This window comes from Solanum dulcamara, chromosome 7, assembly GCF_947179165.1.
Source record: "Solanum dulcamara chromosome 7, daSolDulc1.2, whole genome shotgun sequence".
NCBI lineage: Eukaryota > Viridiplantae > Streptophyta > Magnoliopsida > Solanales > Solanaceae > Solanum > Solanum dulcamara.
Genome location: NC_077243.1, coordinates 29,375,642 through 29,401,152, shown reverse-complemented (window position 1 = coordinate 29,401,152; position 25,511 = coordinate 29,375,642). Strand labels below are relative to the sequence as shown.

Sequence of the window (25,511 nt, the reverse complement as noted above, 5' to 3'; positions counted from 1 at the left end):
ATCGATATTTCACGATCAAGGGTGTAATACTCTTTGTATTTACCTAATCTTAATGGGCAAAGCGATAGTCAGATTCGAGTTCAGTCTTGGATTAGATGCTGAGGTTAGGTCTCAGGTCGAAAGTTGGGTACTGCATTGGGTGTCAGGGTTGGATCCTGGTTTGAAGTCGAATTTCTAATCATATATCAGAGTCGGGATCATGTCCCAAATCAGGTATTGAGACCGGGTCCTGGATTCATTGTCGAAGTTAGATGTAGGGGTTGAATCCTAGTTTGACAAGTGGGTCTCAGGTCGGGTATCAGAATTGAGTCTCAATTCGAAAATCGAGTCTCGGGTTCATTATCTAGAGTCGGGGTCGGATCCCAATTTGAAAGTCGGGTCTCAGATTGGATATCGAAGTTAGGTCTCATGTCAAAAGATGTGTCCGATGTCGGGGTCGAATCCTGATTTGAAATTCAGTTCCCATTTTGGTTGTCGGGTCCCTATTTGAATACCAAATTAGTCATCGGGATTGAGTGATAGTGTCGGGGTAGTTTTGGCCGAGTTTGAATGTCGGGTCTAAGGTTGGTAGTCGAGTTTTGGATCAAGAGTCGAGGTCGAATCCCAAATCAGGTGTCGAATTTAGATTCTGGAGCAATTATCAAGATCGAGTATTGGGGTCGAATTCTTATTTGGAAGTCTGCTCCCGTGTGAGGTGGTTGATTGGATCCTGATTCAAGTGTCTAGATTGAATTTTAATTTGGATGTCGGATCCCAAGTCGGGGATCGAGGTTGGGGTCGGGTCCCAAGTTAAAAGTCGAGTCCCTAGTCTGGGGTCGAAACCCGATTTGGAAGTCGGATCCCGCGTTGGGTAGGGGTGGGCATTTGGTTATTCTGTTTGGTTTTATTTTTTTCATTTTGGTTTTTTTGGTTTTTGGTTTTTGTATTTGTTGTACCGACCACCGAATCAAATTAATTTGGTTCAATATTTTTGTAATTCGGTTTGATTTGGTTCAATGTATTAAATTTGGTTTTCTCATCAAATATAGTAGGATGAAATACCTTAAAACAGAAGAACTTGAAATGGAGGCAAAAATGGTGGACGTCGTTTGCTGGAATCGCGACACTTTGTTGGACGTCGGGTGTTGGCCGACAGACGTTGGAGCAGTGAAGCCTGGAACGCTAGAGCCTGGAGCAGTGGGTCCTGGAAGAGAAGGTGTGACGGTTGCTACAGAACTATGAAATTTGGAATGAATAGTTAAACACCTTAGGCTAACTGCTAAGTGCTAAGGGCAGAAAATTAAATAAAAGGATTAATAATTAACCAATATATATTATCAAATATATTATTAATAATAAAAATTAATTATATCTAATATAAATATAGTATGTATAGTGTACAGTAGTGCATAAATTTTGGTTAAATCCAAATACCTAAATACAAAAATCATGTTATAGCAAACCAAACTGAAAAACGAAGTTACAAAAATATAAATAAAAAATCAAACCAAAAATTGAAATACCGAAATCGAAAAAATAGGTTTGGTTGGATGTTTCAGTTTTTTGGTATGTATGCCCACCCCTAACGTTGGGTGTCAAATTTAGTTTTATGATACAATAAAATTAAATAAAATATTATCAATATTTGTCATTCGAAAAAAGACTAAAATACTTTCTCCATTTTGCATTTTAGAATAGAATACTATTTACTCATTAAAATATTGTAAATATAGGTCAACTAGTATTCTATCCAACCAATTGTTGCCCAACCCATTTTTGCCCATATAAAATCTGCGCAGGTTGAATTATTATCCATTTTATATTAATCAATTTTCAACCTGCTCAAATTTGACCCAATCCGCTCATTTGTCACTACTAGTCAAAACTAAGTTGTTCAAAAAAAAAAATAGTAATCAAAGGTTTAAAAGAAGAGGAAGGAAGGAAATGTTGCATTGTAGTTTTAAAAAATCTAAAACATGCCAGATATGGGTTGTTCTCTTAAAAACTATACAGAAAAAAATCAATACATTTAATTTGTTACCTTACTCTTGCAAATATTTTTACCATTTTACTAGAAATTCTAATCCTATTTATTTCGATGGACATTTCTTCATTTCAATGCCAATTCATTTATTCGATTCACCAAATAATTCTTTACGAAAAATTCAGCAGCCACCAACAAGAGAAATGACTCATCAATCCCTTTTAATAAGGCCTGCATGTGCTTGGTGTTATCGTTGCAAGTTTTGTACTAAGGTGTTCCCGCTAATCAAGGGCTTGCGGGGCACCAACGCAAGCATAGGTTTCAAAACACTTGGAAAAGAGGTGCACGCCATCACAAGTTTTTTTTGTGCCATCCGCATATCTCCCCCTTCTATAAAGTAGAAAAATTATAGTTTCTTCAAAAATCCTAACAATGTCTGAGACTAAATAGAAGAAAAATCAATGAAGCAAATGCACTTATACAAAAAAAATAATCAAAACTGACCAAAAACTACCAATAACAATCACCTTTTTCCAGAGGAGTCACGATTTAACACAACAAATCGTGTGCAACAATGAAGAAAAACTCACCCTTAGATTGTGGGATGATGAGAGAGAAACCGTGCAGGTGATCTCCTAGAAATGCCTAATGTTACGACTAAATTGTAGTTAGTTGTGTGTATTTACCATTTTGCTACAAAATAGAAGGATTAGCTATAAATAGTAACTATTATAAGCATTTGTTACTAATATGATAATTACATATAATAATATCATTTTACCATGTAATGAAATACACCCGAACTATGACCGAAATCTCAGCGACATACCTTAACTTAACTAGGGTCTTATAATCTCCTCCCCCCCTTTCCCCAAAAAAATTATTTTAAAATTCAATAAATATATTTAATTATTTTCAAGTGATGAGTGATAAAATTAGACACATGTCCTTTTTTTATTGGTAACTTTATAATTAGTTAGTACACATAATTATTGATATTAAAACTTATATATATTTAATTATTTTTATTTCTTTCTATTTAAAATATTTATTTTAATATCTTCGTCGCTTTAAACTTTTTTCTTTCATTAATTTCTTATCTTTTCACTTTTAATTATTTAAAAAAATTTATCTGGATTTTTCTTAAAAATAATTAAAAGTGTCCTTTAATTTTAACATTTTATTTTTTTTTATGTTTTATTTGATTTTATTGACTTATTTGATATTCATTTGAAATTAACTTATTTTAAATACAAGGTATTTAAAATGAAATTTGAAATCAAATCAAAAGGAAAGACAAAGAAAATAGAAAGAGTAAATAAAATCAATAAAAAAATAAAAGACAAAAGACAATGAATGAAGGTAAAAAAAAGAACTAAAAAAATTTAAATACAAGGAAAGTTTTTTAAAAACATTATGTGTATTAACTTAATTTAAATACAGTATAAAAAAATAAGAAGATTTAAAAAGAATTAAAAATTATTATATATATATGGTGATGTGGCTGGCACGTGTATACAAACACAACCAGCTTACTTGATTGAAGGTGCCACGCCAGCACAAAAAGTGCACGAAAATGCAGAAAAATTGAGTTCGAGGGGGTGGTGGTGGTAATAGGACCCTAGATAAATTAAGGTATGTCGTTGAAATTTCGATGATAGTTCAGGAAGGTACTTATGTATTATCCCTACAATATTTTTTATTTTATTTTAATAGTTAGATAAATTACATCCTTATATTGGGTTACTTGATGGACGCACTAAATTAAAGATTAATTCTTATAAATTGGTACTTTCCTGCCTATTAGGGTTACTACCTCCACCCAATTTCATCACAAAAGTTGCAGTAACATAAAATAAGGCAAAGGGAGAAATCAATTTATCTACAAGTCCATTGTTTTCTACAATAACGTCTTTTGCCTCAGGTATGCTCTCTGAGTTCAAGATCCTTGTATGTATGTTAAATTTATGTAATAGCATAAACATCTATGCTTACATGTGGTATCAGAGCCTGAAATTAACTTGAACTAATTATCTTCAATCATGAAATAATTTCTTGTCTAGTTATAGATATAGAATTTTATGTTCTATTACGACATAACATTTTCAACAGCTGCCACTAGGGTTGAAAAAAGAAAAACATGATAGAACAAACATTTAATAAACTACAATAACATTTTTTTTTGTAAATTTTAATACTTCATATTAGGGATCTAACTAAAGAAAGAGAATGATTCTTGGTCCTAGAACCCATGAATTCCAATTATGCCGGGAGGAAATTGATTAGCCGCTAGGAGCATTGATTAACATTGTCAAGCTTTTAAGTATTAAATATTTTTTGGGAAAAGTACCAAGTACCCTTTAAACTATGACTAAAATTTTAGGAATATACCTTTTTTATAGCCATATTACTTCAAAACTATTTTAAAATGTAATAAACACATCATTTGTTATTGAGGTGACATAGAGTGTGCGCTCATTCTCTTGTAAGCAAATGAGAGGCGGAAAATATGATAAGAATTTGATCAATATTGGACACATGTCCTTTTTTAATTGGACATTTTACAATTAGATAGTACACATAATTATTAACATTAAAACTTATATATATTTAGTTGTTTTCCTTTCATTCTTTGTGAAATATTTATTTTCCTACCTAGTCACAGATGATTATAGGGCATTTTAAACTAATACTAGTATGTCATAATATTTTCCCTAAAAGACAGCTCTCTAGCTATGGAAGTTTCTCTCTAAGCATACGTTAACTAAACTGATGTTCCGTGGGGAGGAAGGAGCGTCTCCCTTCCCAGAAAGCTCTAATGGCTCAGGAATCACACGCAGCAGCTCAACAACAACAATAACATACCCAGTGAAATTTCACAAGTGGGGTCTGACGAGGTTAGAATGTACGCAGACCTTACCACTACAACATGGAGGTAGAGAGGTTGTTCCTGAAATACCATCAGCTCAAAAATATCGGCTTCAAATAAGAGAAAACCAATATATATATCATAATGATAAAAATAAAAAAACCAATATATATATATCATAATGAAAAAAACAAAAAAAAACGATGCAAATTTTACAAGACAAGAACAATAAGGGAGAAAATCAACTCTGACGGTAGATGTCAAGTACTGAATCAGGTTCCTAGGGCTTGAATATCAAGTATTGGACTCCTAAAGTTTTGAGCAAAATAGGGAGTTTGGTGAGGAAAACAATGATGGTAGATAACAATACAGAGAATAAGAATGGACTGAATTTTGCTATATCGTTGGTGGAGGTGGGCATGGATGCTAAACTACCTGAACTCATAGGGTTCAAAAATGAGAGGTCACTTAGTTTAGCAAAAAGTCATGTATGACTAGAAACCAACTTTGTGAAATCATTGCCATAAGTATGGACATGGAGTGGATATTATAAAGGATTGAGCAAGATGAAGCAAAGATACTTTTTATTAATCGATGATAGTTGAAATATGTACACAAAACAAAAATACCAGTCTTGTCCTAAGCTGGAACTAATCCTAAGCTAGTAACTAAACCAGAAATCAAGGAGAATAAAATAACAAGCTCCTAAAATGGTGGAAACAATAAATAACAACCTATATAGTAATTAAGTAATAACTTTAAACATTAAGCAGTAACAACATTAACGCTGTTCTAATACACCCCCTTCAAGCTAGATGGTGTGCAACAACACCGAGCTTGGACAAATGGAAATGAAATGAGCTTTTCGGAAGCGGTTTAGTGAGAGTGTCAACCAACTGGTGAGAACTAGGAATGGGCATAAAGATAAGGTGCTTATTGGTAAATTGTTGGCGAATGTCGTGGAAGTCTACAACTATATAATTCATGTGGCTGTGAAGATTGTTGTTCTGACATAAGTAGGTTACACCAAGGTTGTCACAAAAAATTGTAGGTGATGTGGGAATATGGACATAAAGCTCCTTGCGAAGATTTTTCATCCAAGCGGTCTCATCAACGGCACTGGCAACAACCCGATACTTTGCTCCAGTAGACGATCAAGCAATAGTACATTGTTTTTTGATGACCAACTAACTGGAGTAAGGCCAAGAAAAACAAAATAATCTACGGTGGAACTTTATCGGTGAGGTTGTCTGCCCAGTCAGCATCAAAAAACACTGACAGATAAGACTGGTGCTTTGGGAAATTGAAAGGCCATAGTTAGTAGTGCTTTTGAGATACCGAAAGAGGAGTTTAACAGCCTTCCAGTAAGCTTCAGATGGGGCATGCATAAATTGAGACAGTTTGTTCACGGAGTAAGAAACATCAGGCCTATACAAAAAACCCTTGAATTTGTAAGAATGAAGTTGTGGTGAATTTCTGATCCCTTTCATTGATCATTATGTTCTCTCTTTATACAAATATTTGTACAAAATAATTAAAGGAAAATGCATAAAAAACATTCAAGTTGTACACTTGTCCCAATCCTATATAAAGTATTCTAAGCATGTAACAAATTATATACTCTTTTCTATGTTGACAATATTCTTTTCTATATTGAATATTGTGCTGCTCACGTGCTTGCTTCAGCATAAAGAATAGTGTTGATCAAAGACTTCACTATTTCTTCTATTTCTTTCTTTCTTTCTGCTACTCATGGATAGTGAAGCTAAATGGATCTTATTCTCATTCTTCTCCTTTCCATTTCCAACATCCCCTCTCAAGTTGGAGGAAAGAGATGAAATCCCTAACGACGAAACCCCCAACTTGGATAATATGCCATGATGAGAAGATCCAGAGAGTGGTTTAGTGAATAGATCGGCGAGTTGATTCTTTGAAGGGGTAAACTGAAGCGATATGAGACCAAAGATGTATTGTTGGCATACAAAATGGCACTCAAGCTCTATATGCTTGGTTCTCTCATGAAAAACTGGGTTGTGGGTGATGTGAATCACGGCTTGACTGTCGGAGTGAACTGGCACCGGTAATGAAGGGGAAACGGAGAGATCTTCGAGCAAGAGAACCAACCAAGTTAGCTCAGCAGTGACCTTCTATAACACCCCAAATTTTTTGCTAAGATTCGGATCATTCTTCATGTACATATAGGATCATACATGATGATTTTACAGTGAATGCATGAGTTAGGATCAATTCCTAAGTAATTTAAGGGTATTATATGTGATTTAGGGTCATAAGGGATCCCTAAACCTAAGCCAAGTCCAAAGAATTCATCTCGGCTAAGTTTCCGAATGAGTTCGTATAAGGGTCAACTTCCAACGACCATATCTCTTTGAATATAACAAACTAGGTGGACTATCAAATTAAAGGTCTTTGAGTCTTCTTTCCAACGCCACCAAGATTGTATTTTTTTGAGTTCGTAGTCAAAAGTTATGCTTGGTCGAATAGAGAGGACCTGCAGCGAACTTTGGCCGATTTTCCAGATTTTGTAGAGATATTTTGGTAAAATTTCCTAATATCTATATACACAACTGGACGCGTTTTGGATCATAATTTCAGTCTTTTGCCTCTCCAAACAACCCTAATCTTCATCTCTTTCTCTCTTAAATTATCTCCAATAAAATTCTCTCAAACTCAAGGATTCAAGTTTTCCATTGAAAACCTAACATCAAGGTTTCTTCAAAATCTACACTAAGGTATGTAAGGCTACTAAAAACATGGATTGAATTCACCATGTTCCCTACATCTTCTTTGAGATTTAATTTTCATAGGAATTGAGTTTTCTTGATAGATTTATGTCCTAATGAGTTCATACATCTATTAACTTGATTTTGTTATGTTGATATTGATAAGTTGAGAAATTGATAAATGCTTCATGTTTGATTGATATTAGTTGTTAAATATATTTTTATTATAAACTTAAATATTTAAGTATCCTAAATTGTTGAGCTGCATTAACTTGGAATCCGTTTGTACGTTACAGTTCAATTCAATTAACAAATGATGGAGCATAGAAAGAATACTGAAATGTTGGTTAGGGTGTTTTCATTAATTTAACACCTTCACAGATCCAAATTGGTAGAAACAAGATGGGGACAATATTTAATTTAACCTTTTAATTATACAACATGAACCCAATCTCTGTAAGTTGTTGCCTCAATGGAATTCTATTAGAATTATGAAATTAATTTATATTTAAGAAAAAGTTATATTCCTATTAGTATATTCATATAATACTTCCACTTTGATATATTCTAATAATATAGAAAAAGCTAAATTCTATCATTATTAAATTCCTAATTTCACATGAAGTGTTTGGTTTGGTATGGGACAAACTTGGATAGTTATTAAATAATAATGTTTGGCAAAAGAATATTATGGAAAAACATTCTTTCTAGTCAAAGATGATGACAGAAAGTAAAGTAAGCAAGCACTCGACATATGAATTGACAAGGGTCCAAATGAGATTGGTCGATATGATTAGATTGAATTGATTGGATAGAGTTTTATGAGCATTGAGTCTTAGGAGGAGTATCGAGCACCAAATTAGGTAAGAGTAAGTAATAACTCGAATCCAATAACTACATCGCCAAACGTAGGAAGGGATTGGACCGTTAAAGTCAGATGTTTCCTAAATTACTGTCTTGATATAATAGAAATTGATTTGTTATGGATCCATGATTTGTTGATTCGTTCTTACCCTGGCAAGGTATGAACGGACGTGGAAACAACGTCGGCTTGTTATACTATCACTGGCTCATAAGTGATGGTTGTCGGATAAGAGAAACTCCCATATAGGTCTTGATAGTACTCTGAGTCGGATTGGGATGGATTGGGTTGGATTGTATGTGATTGGTCTTGTCTAAATCATATTTTGTTTAGACTCAAGACATCTTGATTGAGTTGTACCTTCTTCTGAGTTGAGATTCTGAGTTGATTCGATCCCACCTTGATGCATGTTTCATTCGGCCATTTTACATACTCGTACATTCCATGTACTGACGCTATTTGGATTGCATCATTTTATAATGCAGAGATAGGTACTAGAGGTCATCAACAGGCACACCGTTGAAGATCTATTCATTTCCAGCTACTTGGTGAGTCTTCCCTGTTTCTGGAGGATACCGAAATTATCTTTTGCTTTGATTAGTTTTCCTTTATTTTGAATTGTGGTAGCCATGGACCTATCATTGGCACCTCCTAGATTGCTGATAGAGGCTTCATAGACTATAGTGTGGATGTTTTTGAATTGCTTCATTTTGACTAGTTTTATCCTTACTAGTTGTCGATTGGATATGTGATTGAGTCTTCCGCTAATAAAATATGACTGAATGAAAGTGTGATTGGACCAAGTGGTTCTCTTGAAGGCCAGCGATGGTTTTCGAGTGCCGGCTACGTCTAGGGTACCTTCTCAGAGCGTGACAAACTTGGTATCAGAGCATAGAGTTCAAGAGTCCTAGGGAGTCTATGAAGCCGTGTCTAGTAGAGTCTTGCTTATGGGTATGTTGTGCACCACACTTATAATCAGGAGGCTATAAGATATTAGGAATTGTTTTATTTCTTTCATAATCTGAGTTCGTGCGATAGAGTTTAACTCTATAAGACTTCCATTCTAATTCGTGCATTTATACGTTGCAGACAATGCCTCCTAAACGTACTGCCAGCCAAAGGAATGCTGATAACACAGAGATTCCACAGTCAGAAATATGCCCATCAAGGACTAGAGGCCGACCTGCAAGATATGCTAAGGCACCTTAAGTGCCTACTACTCCGCTTGCACCAACTTCGGAGGTAGATTTTCGAGAAGCGATTGCTATGCTCACTCAATTAGTGGCTGATCGCAATGGTAACCAGAGTTCACCAACTCCTAGTTCTAGTTCTCAAGAGCCGTCTGCTGCCATGAGGATTAGACATTTTCTGAGAATGAATCCACCGATATTCACGGGTTCCAAGATTGATGAAGACCTCTAGAATTTCATTGATGAGATATGGAAGATCTTGAAAGTGATGCATGCTAGGGAGATCGAGAGGGTTGAGTTGGTGTCTTATCAGTTCAAGGATGTGGCAAACATCTGGTATAATCAGTGGGAACAAAGTAGAGGTGAGGATGCTGAGCCTGCTATTTGGGATGAGTTTGAGGGAGCATTCCTTGATCACTTCTTTCCCAGAGAATTGAGGGAAGCAAAAGTAGAAGAGTTTCTGAATTTGAAATAAGAAGGTATGACAGTTAATGAGTATAGTCTGAAGTTCATCCAACTGTCGAGATATGCTCTAGAGATGATCCCAGATATGATATCAAAGATGAGGAAATTTATCTCCGGATTGGAAAGACATGTGAAAAAGGAGTGCAGAGGAGCATTATTGATCTCTGATATGGATATTTCCAGGTTAATGGTGTATGCTCAGCAGATAGAGGATGAGAAGAGGAAAGACAAGGAGGAGCATTTGAGCAAGAAGGCAAAATCAGCTGGACATGAGAGTGAGCAGAGGTAGAGCAAGGGCAACAGGTCCTTCTTTCAGAAGAGGTCTGTCAACTATGCCCCATCTGCGGCAAGTGCACCTGTGTCATATAACAGGTATGATTGACAGGGATAGAGTCACCAAAATTTCAGATCCCAGGGATCTCAATCCCAGACTAGTGTGGGTCAAGGTTCGAAGGGAAAGCCACCATGCGGCAAGTGCAGTAAACTCTATTTGGGAGAATGCAGAGAGGGAAAGGATGGTTGTTATAAATGTGGCCAAGTGAGCCATTTTCAAAAGGAGTGTCCAACATGGGGCAACAGAGCCTAGTATTCTACCACTGCACCATCCGTTAGAGGTAATCAAAGGGGCACTACGTCAGGTACGAGCGGAGGTACAAACCGTCTGTATGCCATGGGTAGTCGCCAAGATCAAGAGAACTCCCCAAATGTTATAACGGGTATGATTCGAGTCTTTACTCTTGACTGTTATGTTTTGATGGATCCGGGTGCCACACTATCTTTTGTGTCTCTTTATGTGGCTAGTAAATTTGATAAAATTCCTGAGTGTCTTCTAGAACCCTTCAGTGTAGCTACTCCTGTTGATGATTCTGTCTTAGTTGAGAGAGTCTATAGAGATTATACCATGTCAATCTATCACAGGAATACCCTAGCTGACTTAGTTGAGTTGGATATGGTTGATTTTGATGTAATTCTTGGCATGGACTAGCTTTATGTCTGTTATGCCTCTATTGATTGTAGAACTCGGATTGTTAAGTTCAAATTCCCGAATAAGGCTACCATAGAGTGGAAGGGTAATCCTATCATGCCTAAGGGTAAATTCATTTCCTACCTTAGGGCTAGAAAGTTAATCTCAAAAAGGTGTATTTATCATATCGTGTGAGTGAAAAATAACAGTGTTGAGTCTCCATCCCTTGAGTCGATTCCGATTGTCAATGAGTTCTCTGAAGTCTTTCCTGAAGATCTGCCCGGAGTCCGTCCTGATAGGGAGATCGACTTTAGGATTGATGTCCTTCCTGATACATAGCCTATCTCTATCCCTCCGTATAGAATGGTCCCTGCTGAGTTGAAAGAACAATTGAAAGATTTGTTAGACAAAGGATTTATTAGGCCGAGTGTCTTAGCTTGGGGTGCTCCTGTCCTATTCGTGCGAAAGAAAGATGGGTCTCTTAGAATGTGTATTAATTACAGCCAACTAAATAAGGTCACCATAAAGAACAAATACTCTCTCCCCAGAATAGATGATTTATTTGACCAACTTCAGGGTGCCACTTATTTCTCAAAGATAGACCTAAGATCAGGTTACCATCAGTTGAAGGTGAGGGAGAGTGATATCCTAAAGACAGCTTTTCAGACTCATTATGGCCATTTTGAGTTCTTGGTTATGTCCTTTGGGTTGACCAATGCCCCTGCAACTTTTATGGATCTAATGAATCGAGTATTTAAGTCATATCTTGATATGTTTGTGATTGTATTCATTGATGATATTTTGGTTTACTCCAAGAATAAGGAGGAGCACGCCTATCATCTTAGAGTCGTCTTGCAAACTCTAAAAGACCAAGTATTATATGCAAAGTTCTCCAAATGTGAATTTTGGCTTGCATCAATGGCTTTCCTAGGCCATATTATATCTGGAGATGGTATTCAGGTTGATACTCAGAATATTGAGGCAGTGAAGAATTGGCCCAGACCCACATCCCCAACAGAGATAAGAAGCTTCTTGGGTTTGGCTGGCTATCATCGAAGGTTTGTAGAGGGATTCTCATCCATATCATCACCATTAACCAAACTGACCCAAAAGAAGGCTAAGTTCCAGTGGTCCGATGCTTGCGAGGAGAGTTTCCAGAAATTGAAAACCAAGCTGACCACGACTTCTGTTTTGACTTTGCCCGATGGAACAGAGGATTTTGTGATCTATTATGATGCGTCTAGAGTTGGTTTGGGTTGTGTGTTGATGCAGAGGGGAAAAGTGATAGCCTATGCTTCAAGACAGCTTAAGATTCGTGAGAGAAATTACCCAACTCATGACCTTGAGCTGGCGGCTGTGGTATTTGCTCTTAAAATTTGGCGCCACTACTTGTATGGAGTGCACGTTGATGTGTTTACCGATTATAAGAGTTTGCAATATGTCTTCAGCCAGAAAGAACTCAACCTGAGGCAAAGGAGATGGCTCGAGTTGCTCAAAGATTATGATATGAGCATTATCTACCATCCAGGTAAAGCTAATGTTGTTGCTGATGCTCTTAGCAGGTTATCTATGGGCAGCACTGCCCATATAGAGGAGGGAAGGAATGGCTAAAGAGGTGCATAGATCAGCTCGATTGGGAGTTCAGCTTGAAGAGAATAATGAAGGTGGAGTTAATGTTCAGAATGGGTCCGCATCCTCACTCGTGGCAGAGGTAAAAGAGAAGAAAGACCAAGATCCTATCCTCCTTCAGTTGAAAGAGGCTGTTCACAAACAAAAGGTGATGGTTTTCTCTAAAGGGGGAGATGGTGTGTTGAGGTACCAGAATAGATTGTGTGTCCTGAATGTTGATGATGTTCGAGAAAGGATTATGGCAGAAGTGCATAGTTCTAAATACTCTATTCATCCTGGCTCTACAAGGATGTATCATGACTTGAGAGAAGTCTATTGGTGGAGTAGAATGAAGAGAGATATCATTGAATTTATTTCCAAGTGCCCGAATTGCCAACAGGTTAAAGTTGAGCATCAAAGGCCATGTGGGTTAGCTCAAAATATAGAGATTCCGGAATGGAAGTGGGAGATGATCAATATGGACTTTATTACAGGTTTGTCGAGGTCTCGAAAATAACATAATTCGATTTGGCTGATTGTGGATAGGATGACTAAATCAGCTCACTTCTTGGCAGTTAAGACTACTGACACCGCAAAAGATTATGCAAAATTGTATATTCAGGAGATTGTCAGATTGCATGGGGTTTCTTTGTCTATCATCTCAGACAGAGGAGCTCAATTCACTTCCCAATTTTGGAGATCCTTTTAGAAAGGACTAGGTTCAAAGGTGAATCTTAGTACAGCCTTTCATCCCCAAACAGATGGCCAAGTGGAGCGCACCATCCAGACATTAGAGGATATGTTGAGGGCATGTATACTTGACTTCAAAGGAAATTGGGATGATCATTTACCTCTCATAGAATTTGCATACAATAATAGTTACCATGCAAGTATTCAAATGGCTCCCTATGAAGCTTTGTATGGGAGAAGGTATAGATCACCAATTGGGTGGTTTGAAGTTGGCGAAGTTGAGTTGATTAGGCCTGATTTTGTTCACCAAGCTATGGAGAATGTGAAGGTTATTCGAGATAGGCTAAAGATAGCCCAAAGCAACCAAAAATCTTACACCGATGTGAGAAGAAGAGACTTAGAGTTTGAGGTAGATGATTGGGTGTACTTGAAAGTGTCACCCATGAAGGGCGTCATGAGGTTTGGAAGGAAAGGAAAGCTTAGTCCTCGATACATTGGCCTTTATCAGATTGTGAGGAGGATTGGGAGTGTCGCTTATGAATTGGAGTTACCTTCTGAGCTAACCGCCATTCATCCGGTATTTCACGTTTCGATGTTGAAGAAGTTCTTGGGAGATCCATATTTGGTAGTCCCCATTGATAGTATTGGAGTTAAGGATAGCTTATCCTATAAAGAGGTTCCGGTTCAAATACTTGATCATCAGGTCCGCAAATTGAGGAACAAGAAGATTGGCTCAGTCAAAGTCTTATGGAGAAATCAATTTGTTGAGAAAGCCACATGGGAAGCTGAGGAAGATATGAAAGCTAAATATCCGCATCTATTCGTGCCTATCGATGAGAATGTTGGAGGTAATGTCTATTTTCTTGATTTGAATTGGTATGTCCATTGTTGAGTTGAATAGAATTTTTTTTCTGAGAATTTCACTGGTTGAATGATTAAGCCTTGATTGTTAATGGCACCTCGAGTCTATCCTTAGTTTACTCATCATTCGAGGATGAATGATCCCAAAGGGGAGATAATGTAACACCCCAAAATTTTTCGCTAAGATTCGGATCATTCTTCATGTACGTATAAGATCGTACTCGATGATTTTAAAGTGAATGCATGAGTTAGGATCAATTCCTAAGTAATTTAAGGGTATTATATGTGATTTAGGGTCATAAGGGATCCCTAAACCCAAGCCAAGTCCAAAGAATTCATCTCGGCTAAGTTTCCGAATGAGTTCGTATAAGGGTCAACTTCCAATGACCATATCTCTTTGAATATAACAAACTGGTGGACCACAACCAATCAAATTAAAGGTCTTTGAGTCTTCTTTCCAACGCCACCAAGATTGTATTTTTTTGAGTTCGTAGTCAAAAGTTATGCTTGGTCGAATAGAGAGGACCTGCAGCGAACTTTGGCCGATTTTCCAGATTTTGTAGGGATATTTTGGTAAAATTTCCTAATATCTATATACATAACTGGACGCGTTTTGGATCATAATTTCAGTCTTTTGCCTCTCCAAATAACCCTAATCTTCATCTCTTTCTCTCTTAAATTATCTCCAATAAAATCCTCTCAAACTCAAGGATTCAAGTTTTCCATTGAAAACCTAACATCAAGGTTTCTTCAAAATCTACACTAAGGTATGTAAGGCTACTAAAAACATGGATTGAATTCACCATGTTCCCTACATCTTCTTTGAGATTTAATTTTCATAGGAATTGAGTTTTCTTGATAGATTTATGTCCTAATGAGTTCATACATCTATTAACTTGATTTTGTTATGTTGATATTGATAAGTTGAGAAATTGATAAATGCTTCATGTTTGATTGATATGAGTTGTTAAATATATTTTTATTATAAACTTAAATATTTGAGTATCCTAAATTGTTGAGCTGCATTAACTTGGAATCCGTTGGTACGTTACAGTTCAATTCAATTAACAAATGATGGAGCATAGAAAGAATACTGAAATGTTGGTTAGGGTGTTTTCATTAATTTAACACCTTCACAGATCCAAATTGGTAGAAACAAGATGGGGACAACATGAACCCAATCTCTGTAAGTTGTTGCCTCAATGGAATTCTATTAGCATTATGAAATTAATTTATATTTAAGAAAAAGTTATATTCCTATTAGTATATTCATATAATACTTCCACTTTGATATATTCTAATAATATAGAAAAAGCTAAATTCTATCATTATTAAATTCCTAATTTCACGTGAAGTGTTTGGTTTAGTATGGGACAAACTTGGATAGTTATTAAATAATAATATTTGGCAAAAGAACATTATGGAAAGACATTCTTTCTAGTCAAAGATGATGATAGAAAGTAAAGTAAGCAAGCACTCGACATATGAATTGACAAGGGTCCAAATGAGACTGGTCGATATGATTAGATTGAATTGATTGGATAGAGTTTTATGAGCATTGAGTCTTGAGAGGAGTATCGAGCACTGAATTGGGTAAGAGTAAGTAATAACTCGAATCCAATAACTACATCGCCAAACATAGGAAGGGATTGAACCGTTAAAGTCGGATGTTTCCTAAATTACTGTCCTGATATAATAGGACTTGATTTGTTATGGATCCATGATTTGTTGATTCGTTCTTACCCTGGCAAGGTATGAACGGACGTGGAAACATTGTCGGCTTGTTGTACTATCGCTGGCTCATAAGTGATGGTTGTCGGATAAGAGAAACTTCCATATAGGTCTTGATAGTACTCTGAGTCGGATTGGGATGGATTTGGTTGGATTGTATGTGATTGGTCTTGTCTAAATCATATTTGTTTTAGACTTAGGACATCTTAATTGAGTTGTACCTTCTTCTGAGTTGAGATTCTGAGTTGATTCGATCCCACCTTAATGCATGTTTCATTCGGCCATTTTACATACTCGTACATTCCACGTACTGACGTCATTTGGCCTGCATCATTTTATAATGCAGAGATAGGTACTAGAGGTCATCAACAGGCACACCGTTAAAGATCTATTCATTTCCAGCTACTTGGTGAGTCCTCCCTGTTTTCGGAGGATACCAAAATTATCTTTTGCTTTGATTAGTTTTCCTTTATTTTGAATTGTGGTAGCCATGGACCTGTAATTGGCACCTCCTAGATTGCTGATAGAGGCTTCATAGACTGTAGTGTGGATATTGTTGAATTGCTTCGTTTTGACTAGTTTATCCTTACTAGTTGTCGATTGGATATGTGATTGAGTCTTCCGCTAATAAAATGTGACTGAATGTAAGTGTGATTGGACCAAGTGGTTAGCTTGAAGGTCAGCGATGGTTTTCGAGTGCCGGCCACGTCTAGGGTACCCTCTTGGGGTGTGACACTTTCCTCATCGACCTATACTCAACTTCAACTAGAGAAAGAGAAATCGAAGCTTGCTTATTCAATTTCCATGAAATCGGAGATCCACCAAGAGTGATGAAAAAGCCACTGATTAACCTTTGGGTATCCTTACAGGTTCCCCAATCAGCATCACAAAAAGCTAAAAGGTCCATAGAAGGATCAGAGGATAAAATAATTCCTTGCCCTGGATCCAACTATAAATATTTTAACACACGAAGAGCTGTGAAAAAATGAGAACGACAGGGTCTTTTCATGAACTGACTGAGCATCAACACAGGGAATGCCAAATCTGGATGAGTATGACTCAAGTAGTTCATCTTTCCTATTAGATGTCTGAAAATTGTAGGATCGGGAAGAGGTATGTCATCATCTTCTTATAATTTGATAGATGGATCCAAAGAGGAAGTAACTTTGGGAATACGAGAACAATTAAACTCTTTGATTAGATCCAAAGAAAACTTTCGTTGAGTAATGATGAACTCCTATTTTTCTCTGATAACCTCTAAACCGAGAAAAAGTAAATGATTTCCCCTAAATATTTTACTCTAAATTTCAAATCTAAAAAAATTAATATCCTCAATCTCAGTAAGATCATCTCCAGTTAGCAAAATGTCATCAACATATACGGCGAGGACAGAGACAAGATCACCAAATGTTTTGAAAAATAGTAAATAGTCATTCAAAGAAGCAGTGTAACCTTTATAGATAAGAGCACTAGCAAGCCTAGAATACCATTGACGACAGGCCTGTTTCAAACCATATAGTGATTTTTTGAGTAGACAAACTTGATTAGATGAAGTAGGAATGAGACCCGGGGGAAATTTCATGAAAACTTCTTCTTCCAAAGACCTATGTAAAAAAGCATTATTCACATCCAATTGTGAAACTGCCCAATTTTTCTTGATTGCTACTGCCAAGAGACACCTAATGGTTGTCATTTTAACAACAGGAGAAAAAGTCTCATTGTAGTCAATCCTTCCTGTTGAATGTGCCCCCTCACTATTAATGTAGCCTTAAATCTCTCTATTGATCCATTTGAAAGAAGTTTTATCTTGTATACCCACTTACAAGGTAGATCTCTTTTTCCGATAGGCAACTCCACAATATCCCAAGTGTTGTTTAATTGCAAAGCTGAAATCTCTGCATCCATTACAGCTTGCCACTCAGGTTGAAGTGTAGCTTGAGAATAGCTACTAGGTTCAGAGTAAGAGTTGAGAAAATGAAAAAATTTCTGATTATGCATAGACAAGGCATTGAAATAAAAACTAGAAGTGGGAGGAGGAAAAGAAAAACAAGAGTCAGTGAGGTTAGCGAGAAAGATACTATTACATGCAAAGTCATGTAAGTACCTAGTCTTTGTGATATCCTCCCTAATCTTCTAGGAGCAGTAGGTTCTGGTGGAGGTGTACGTGAAAGAATAGGTTCTTGTGGAGGTGGAGTAAGGACTGTATCTTGTGGATGAGGGATGTTAAAATTAATGTATTGTGGGCTGGTTTGTGAATGAGAAGGAGAGTTCTGGTGAGTTGGAATGACTTGAGAGAAATCTGCGGTTGTATAAAAAAAAGAGTAGTGGAAGAAAAAATAGGAGAGGGTGAAAGAGTACCTTCAGCAAAAGGAAAATTAGTTTCATAAAACATGACATCCCTAGAAACAAATACTTTTCTAGTTTTGAAATCCACAACTTTGTATCCTTTTTGTCCTTGTGGATATCCTAGGAAAACATATTTTGTAGCTCTAGGGTCAAATTTTCCTCTTCCTTGAGAGAAAGTTGAATAAAAACAAAGACAACCAAAAATTCTTAAAATTGAATAAGAAGGTAACTGATTGAAAAGAATTTCATATGGTGTTTTTCCTTTCAAAACTTTGGAAGTGTGTCGCTGTAAGAACACACTCACCCCAGTAAGACATAGGAACATGTGATTGGAAAAAAAAACCTCTAGAAACTTCTAAGAGATGTCTATGCTTCCTTTGTACTACCCCATTTTGTTGTGGGATAGCCACACAACCCCGTTGATGTAGAATGCCATGTTCTTTCAAATAAGCAACTTCATGAGTTCCCTTTTCAAGTTCCAAAGCATTATCAGACCTAATGCTCTTAACTTACTTGTTAAACTGTCTCTCAACCATAAACAAGACAGATTTTAAAACACGAAAATCATTACTCTTAGTACTCAGCAAATATGTCCAAGTTTATCTACTATAGTAATAAAATATTTGTATCCATTATAAGTAGCATTCTTACAAGGACCCCAAGTATCAATATGTATCAAATAAAAAAATTCTTTAGTTTTTATAGCACTAATAGGAAAAGAGGATCTAGTTTTCTTGGATTGAGGACAAACATGACATATAAAATTAGAATGAGAGGACTGCTTGATGAAATTGAAATGTTTCATTGTTGATAGGGGAAAGTGCCCAAGTCTAATATGCCATAGGCTTACATCAGGGATAGCATTAGCAACAACAAGAAAAGAAACTGGAGTAGAAATGGAATTTCTTCCATCTAGAGAAATCGTAGACTGATTGATAGAACATAAACTAGACTTAGAAAAAACAGGCTCCGAGAGATATAATCCTTCTCTAAGTTCACCAAAATCTACCACCCTCTTCATTAAAAGGTCCTTAAAGAGACAATGACTAGAAGTGAATAACACATTTCACTTGATTTGATCACTAAGTCTATGCACAGAGAGGAAATTATACCTAAACATTGGAACATGCAAAATATTATTTAGAGTGAGATTTGGTAGAATAGAAATGCTACCTATATGAGTGATAGTTACTTTGAAAGAATTAGGTGAACTAATACTTAAATGAAACTAGAGAGGAGTCATAGAAGAGAAGAAAGAAGCATCAAAACACATGTGTTCTGATGCTCCAAAGTTAATAATCCAAGTTGTAGAATTAAAAACAGAAAAACATGTGCCTGAGTATTTTAGAATAGTACCAGCAACTGCATTAGCACTGATTTCTATATGAGAAACTGATTGTGACATATGCATTTCCTTGACCATTTGAGCAATTTCTGTTCTCTGTCCCTTGTTGAAATGCTGGAAAGAGTTATTCATTTCATTTTTGGAAAACTCATAAGAATTGTTGCCTCCTTGTCTCATATATCCTTCTCCAAGCTCATGAGAATCTTCTCCTGTGAAAGCTGCATTTCCTTTCACCAAAGTATTCTTCCCTTTGGTGAACTCAAAATCATCACTGAAACTAATATACCTAAAACAATCATCCATGACATGCCCTTGCTTGAGACAGTATGTGCAAGTCACATTTGGGTTGTATTTGACTCTCCTTACTTTGAACTTATGCTGACTGTTACCAAGTCTCTATGTGCTAGATGCAACTTTCTGTGAATAAGTAGGAGATTTCTGATTTGCATTCCTGAAATTCTGATTTCCACTCCTGAAAGTTTGCTTCCCTTGACTTCCTACCATTAATGGGGATGTTTCAGAGAATACTTGTGCATTCACATAGATCTCTCTCTAATTTTCATCCTGCAACAGGAGTGAGTATGCAACATCCATCCCTGGCAAGGGTTTCATCATCAGTATGTTACTCCTTGCCTGTGCATAGATGTCATTTAGACTCATTAAAAATTGGATCAGCCTTTGATCTTGTAAAGATTTTGCTAATTTTGACTTTCCATCACATGTGCAAGCACAAAAGCATACAATGTCTGCATTCAAAGAATCCAGCTCAGCCCAAATCCTCTTCATTTTTGTAAAATAGCCCGATATATCAGAATTTCCTTGAATTAATATGTTTAATTCCTTTTCAAGGTGAAAAAGCTTGGTACCATTAGACTTACCAAACCTTTGCTCAAGATTCTCCCAAAGCTCTTTGGCAGTGGTGGAGTAGATAACACTATCTCCAATATCTTTGGACAGTGTATTCAACAGCCAAGAGATCACCATGTCGCTGCAGTAGCTCCATTGAGGAAAATCTAAAGAAGTGAGATCTGGTATCCTGGAAGCACCATTGATGAAACCAGGCTTCTTCTTGACTGATAGTGCTATCAAGATGGATCTCCTCTACCCTGGAAATCCTCTTCCATCAAACACTGGGCTGATTAGGTTCATCCCAGGAGAATCAGATGGATGAAGATAGTCGGGGTGATTGAAATCCACAGTAGTTGCAGTGACGTGATTGGAATGTACAACAGCTGTAGTGACATTAGTAGTATTGCTTCCAGAGTTGATATTACTTGTTTCTCCTGTCATTTTAGAGAATTGGAAATGTTTTGATTATGAAATTTGATGGATCGAGTTCACTGCTCTGATACCATGTAGAATGAAAGGAAGCTTGTGGTGAATTTTTGATCCCTTTCATTGATCATTATGTTCTCTCTTTATACAAATATTTGTACAAAATAATTAAAAGAAAATGCATAAGAAAAATATTCAAGTTGTACACTTTTCTTAATCCTATATAAAGTATTCTAAGCATGTAACAAATTATACTCTTTTCTATGTTGAATATTGTGCTGCACACATGCTTGCTTCAGCATAAAGAATAGTGCTGATCAAAGACTTCACTATTTCTTCTATTTCTTCTTTTTTCTTTCTGCTACTCATGGATAGTGAAGCTAAATGGATCTTCTTCTCATTCTTCTCCTTTCCATTTCCAATAGAATTGCCAACAAAATTATCCTTCGGTAAATTGATTAAATTAGTTGGCAAATAATTTTTCCAACCGAATACCAACTAATGTTAATTCGTTGCGAAAAAGCTCGTCGGTAAATTTTACCAACCCATTTCAGTTAGTTGGTAAAATTACCAACTAAAAATCAGTTGGTAAATACATAAAAAACTTGTTGGTAATTGTTGAAACGTGGCCTTGGAATTTTTGTTGGTAAATTCACCAACCAATTTTCGGTTGGCATATTGTTGGTAAGTTTACCAACGAAGAGAAAAGAGTTGGTAATTTTGGTTCTTCATTATTGTATTATGTTAGTGATATGTTGGCAAATATAATTTAAAAAAATGTTGCTTGTATTCCGTTTGCAATTATCTAACAGATAACAACTTGGTTGGTAAGTTCAATAGCAAATTCACCAGAATGCATTGGTAATCAGTTTTCAGTTAAGAAAAAAATGTGTTGGTATTCCGTTGGCAAATTACGTTACTAATTGATTAGTAATTTTGGAAACAGAAAAAAGATCATTAGTAATTCGTTAGGAAGCTTACTAACTGATTGTTATTTTGTTGGTAATATATATCATTTATGTTTAATATTCGATCAGTGATTGATTGGTAATGTATATGACCATATTACTGACCAAATGGTAATTCGATAGTAAAGTTTCACTTTATATATTTATATTAATCAATATCTTTTACGAATCTTAAAGAGACCGAAAACATAATAAAAAACAACTATTTTCAGTTTGGAAATATTAAATGACTCATATCACTATTTGATGTTGAGTCATGTATAAGCTAATGTGATGTATCAGTGGGAGGTGTACCAGTGGGTGGTTTAGGTAGGCCAGCTATCAGGATGGGCAAACGTTCTTGGAGAATCTTATCAACTTGCTCTTGCATTTCTAGCTACATTTTGTGTTTCATTTCTTCATGCAATTCATGTCTTATTTCTTCTCTCATCTCATGCTTCATCTCCTCCTTCATTTCTTGAACGTATTCCTTCACTCGAGCATCAAAATCACGATCTTGAGGTTGAACAGTTGAAGTAGATGATGAACCAATGTTCTCATAGAAAACTGCTTGAGAACCAAGACCATATATACATGCCTTCTTATCCCCACCTACTTCATCCATGTAAATCTTTGAAAAATCAACTGTCGGAGACTCGCCCGAGTCATCTATAAGCTGAGATGCAGATGTGATCTTAGACATTACAGCATCCTGAAAAAATAAAATATATGATATTATGTTAAGAAAAAGCATCTAGCAGTTATAAAGATACAACACAGACATCAGATGATCATATTTGTCTCTGACAATACCTCCTCCACCACACTTATCATTTCTACACCTGCAATTAGCATTTACTTTGACACATGTACCTGTAGGTTGGATTTACTGTACAAAAATAGTCTTCTCAGCCTAATGTTTCTGTCCAAATTACAAGTTATCTCATCCCAATTGTGTCCCAAGTTGATCTTTTGGAATTGCATTTTTCTACTTCATTTAGAGTAAAAGAAATGTTGGTTATGGACTTCTTGACATACATCTTCTCAGTACCATACTTTATCCCATATCTTACTCTCCAAATTTCCCAAGTAGTAATGATAGGAATAATTTTAGAGATCAAAGAAATCACAGAATTATGGCTCTTAAATTTCCATCAGTTAACTAAAATTTGTATGTAGGATAAGTTTACCAATGATAATCAACAATTGTTTGACGTTACATATGTGCGCTCAGACTTCAGATCCACAAACTCATCATTTTTTTGGTATGTGTCTTCTTCAAAAGTTCGTAAGGATGAGGTGGTCGTCCAAGCACAATCGCCTAAAATTGAAATCAAATCTATCAAAGTTATTACATAAGGAATAACTTTGAAGAAACTATAACCTGACAAAATGAAAATGATTTTACCAGTTGTCTTGCATTCTCTCGGTTAGTCCGGGAGCCTCCAGTATGGCGTGAGGGACCAGACCCTTCACCACATTTCTCACTGAGTCGATTTTTTGAACATTGTGCAGATTTAGCCTTAAAATCCTCAGTATCATAGTGAGGCTTCCAACTCTCCCAAATAGATTTTGGGATATTTTTTCGTTAAATTTCTTCTCTGAGGATCTTGCTTCAGATAACATACACTTGTATTGTATTGAACATTTTGCAGTTGTCCAATGAAATCGCTTCTGTTTAAAAAGACAAAGAAAAATATCACATGAATTGATATAACGGAAATTTTAAATGAATAAAATGATAGTAAAATGAAAAGGAATCAACGTGTTTTCAAAGGCACACAAAGACGACCTGAAGCTATAGTTAGACGAGTTATACAAGAGGTGTTCCAGAAGAGTAATCACAATAGAAAATTGGTTGCATTGTAAAAAACTATGAACTTGTATCACTAAATATTTTCTCTTTTTCTAGATGTAGCAGATGAGGCAACTTAAGTTTTTCTTTTAGCTATCTGTAGTGGTTCTTTTTCCATCAGTTATGTTTTTCTTTTGTTCTTGTTTGAGCTATACGGTTTTACTTTGATAATAAAATCAATAGACCAAAAAAAATGAAAGTACAGTTTTACCTTTAACTCCTTCCAGTAGAAGTCCTTAATCTCTGATGTAACTGACTTCCAATCATAGCCTTCATGATCCAATTTTTTCTTAAAGATTTTTGTGATCGCCCGAGATACATCGCTACTCGAATCCAAACTTGTATAAATATAAAAAGTAATTATTTCAATACTCAATTTTATTTATGTGCATCAAGCAGTGGCTAGAGTGTAATATCAGTGTCCTTAGAGACAATAAAAGAGCTTGAAGAGGTGGAGGAAGTAAGGAAGAAAATTAAGAAACTTATGAAAGTATTATCAAAGAGACAAGGATTAGATATAGATTATAAGATCCTTCTATTAGCAAATATTGAAATGACTAGCTGGGAGGAGCCCATGCTGAGCATGGGTTCAATACATAGATTCAGATCTAAGCTTAATCTGAAACAATTAAAAAAATTCTATTCTGAAATCTAATGATATACTAGAAAAGATAAGAAAAACTTCAGGAAATGAGGACTGTTGAGATCAAAGAAATACCACACCACGCATACTAATATCAAATGAGATTCTAAAAAATGCACCAGCATGTAGTTGATGTCTACCATGAAAACCAGCTACAAGGTCGGAGAAAAATAGAATACAATTATCGTAAGAAAAACAGGCGCAAGTATATTATTTCCAAACTTAGAAGTGTTATTCCATTATAGAAGGAGTATCTACAACTAATACACGCACAACATAAACTGAAAATGTCACTCAAGAAAATCAACATACTCTGCGGTTCATGTTCTCACTTATGAAACAAACATTTCTCACAAATTAGAAGAAAACAACTTCATAATTCATCAGATGAGTACCTCAAACGCGGACATAGAATCCAGTGAGAGAAAAATTATAGAGGATTTCACATATTCCTATCAATTCTTAGTCCCTTAGTAGGATAGGATCCAGTGGGAGAAGAAGAAACATACTAGTTTAAAGCAACCCATAAATTGAAAAAGTATAAGTCAACAATAATAAATGAGAGTATTTGCAATTGCTGGGATATATCAAGAAGAATTAAACTCGCAAAATAAAGTACTCCCTACTTATTGAAGTTCACAATAATTTGGTTGGACATTTTATTATCTATTTTTTTGAACAAACAGTACCAAGTATATAGATCTTATATTTCTCTCATCAAAACAACAGCCCTACATCTATATAAATTGAGAGGTCCTAACTCAAGACAATAGCTTAAAAGTTGATCACCAGTAAAAACAATTTAAACAATAATTTTGCCAGACAATCCTAAACATGTAGTGCAAGAGCATAAGTTCTGGGGACCTGCATATGGGGCATTCTGTTGCCACATTCTATAAATCAGATTCCTCACCACATTATGTGGCCACATTGAACAATGGCTTATTATATAAGAGAAATGTAGACATTAGTAAACCAGATATTTTCTTCAAGAATGAAATTTTGTATATTGATTTAAAAACACCTCAATTTTGTAATTCATTCGCCGTCAATGCAATTTAAGAAAACCAACAAAACTTCAAAAGTTTTATAGAAAAATAGTATGGAAAGAAAATCAACATAGCTTATTTTCTTGTCTGAAGCAAAACAATTTAAA

The 25,511-nt window shown here is 35.8% G+C and overlaps 1 protein-coding gene across 1 annotated transcript; it reads right to left on the bottom strand.

Annotated features, from left to right (window-relative positions):
* Positions 1–20,187: 20,187 nt before the first annotated feature.
* Positions 20,188–20,925, bottom strand: LOC129894666 (uncharacterized). Its single transcript, XM_055970333.1, has 3 exons — positions 20,741–20,925; positions 20,377–20,671; positions 20,188–20,268 (listed from the first exon to the last, which is right to left on the bottom strand). The coding sequence occupies exons 1-3, from the start codon at positions 20,923–20,925 to the stop codon at positions 20,188–20,190; spliced, it is 561 nt and encodes a 186-aa protein (XP_055826308.1).
* Positions 20,926–25,511: the final 4,586 nt, after the last annotated feature.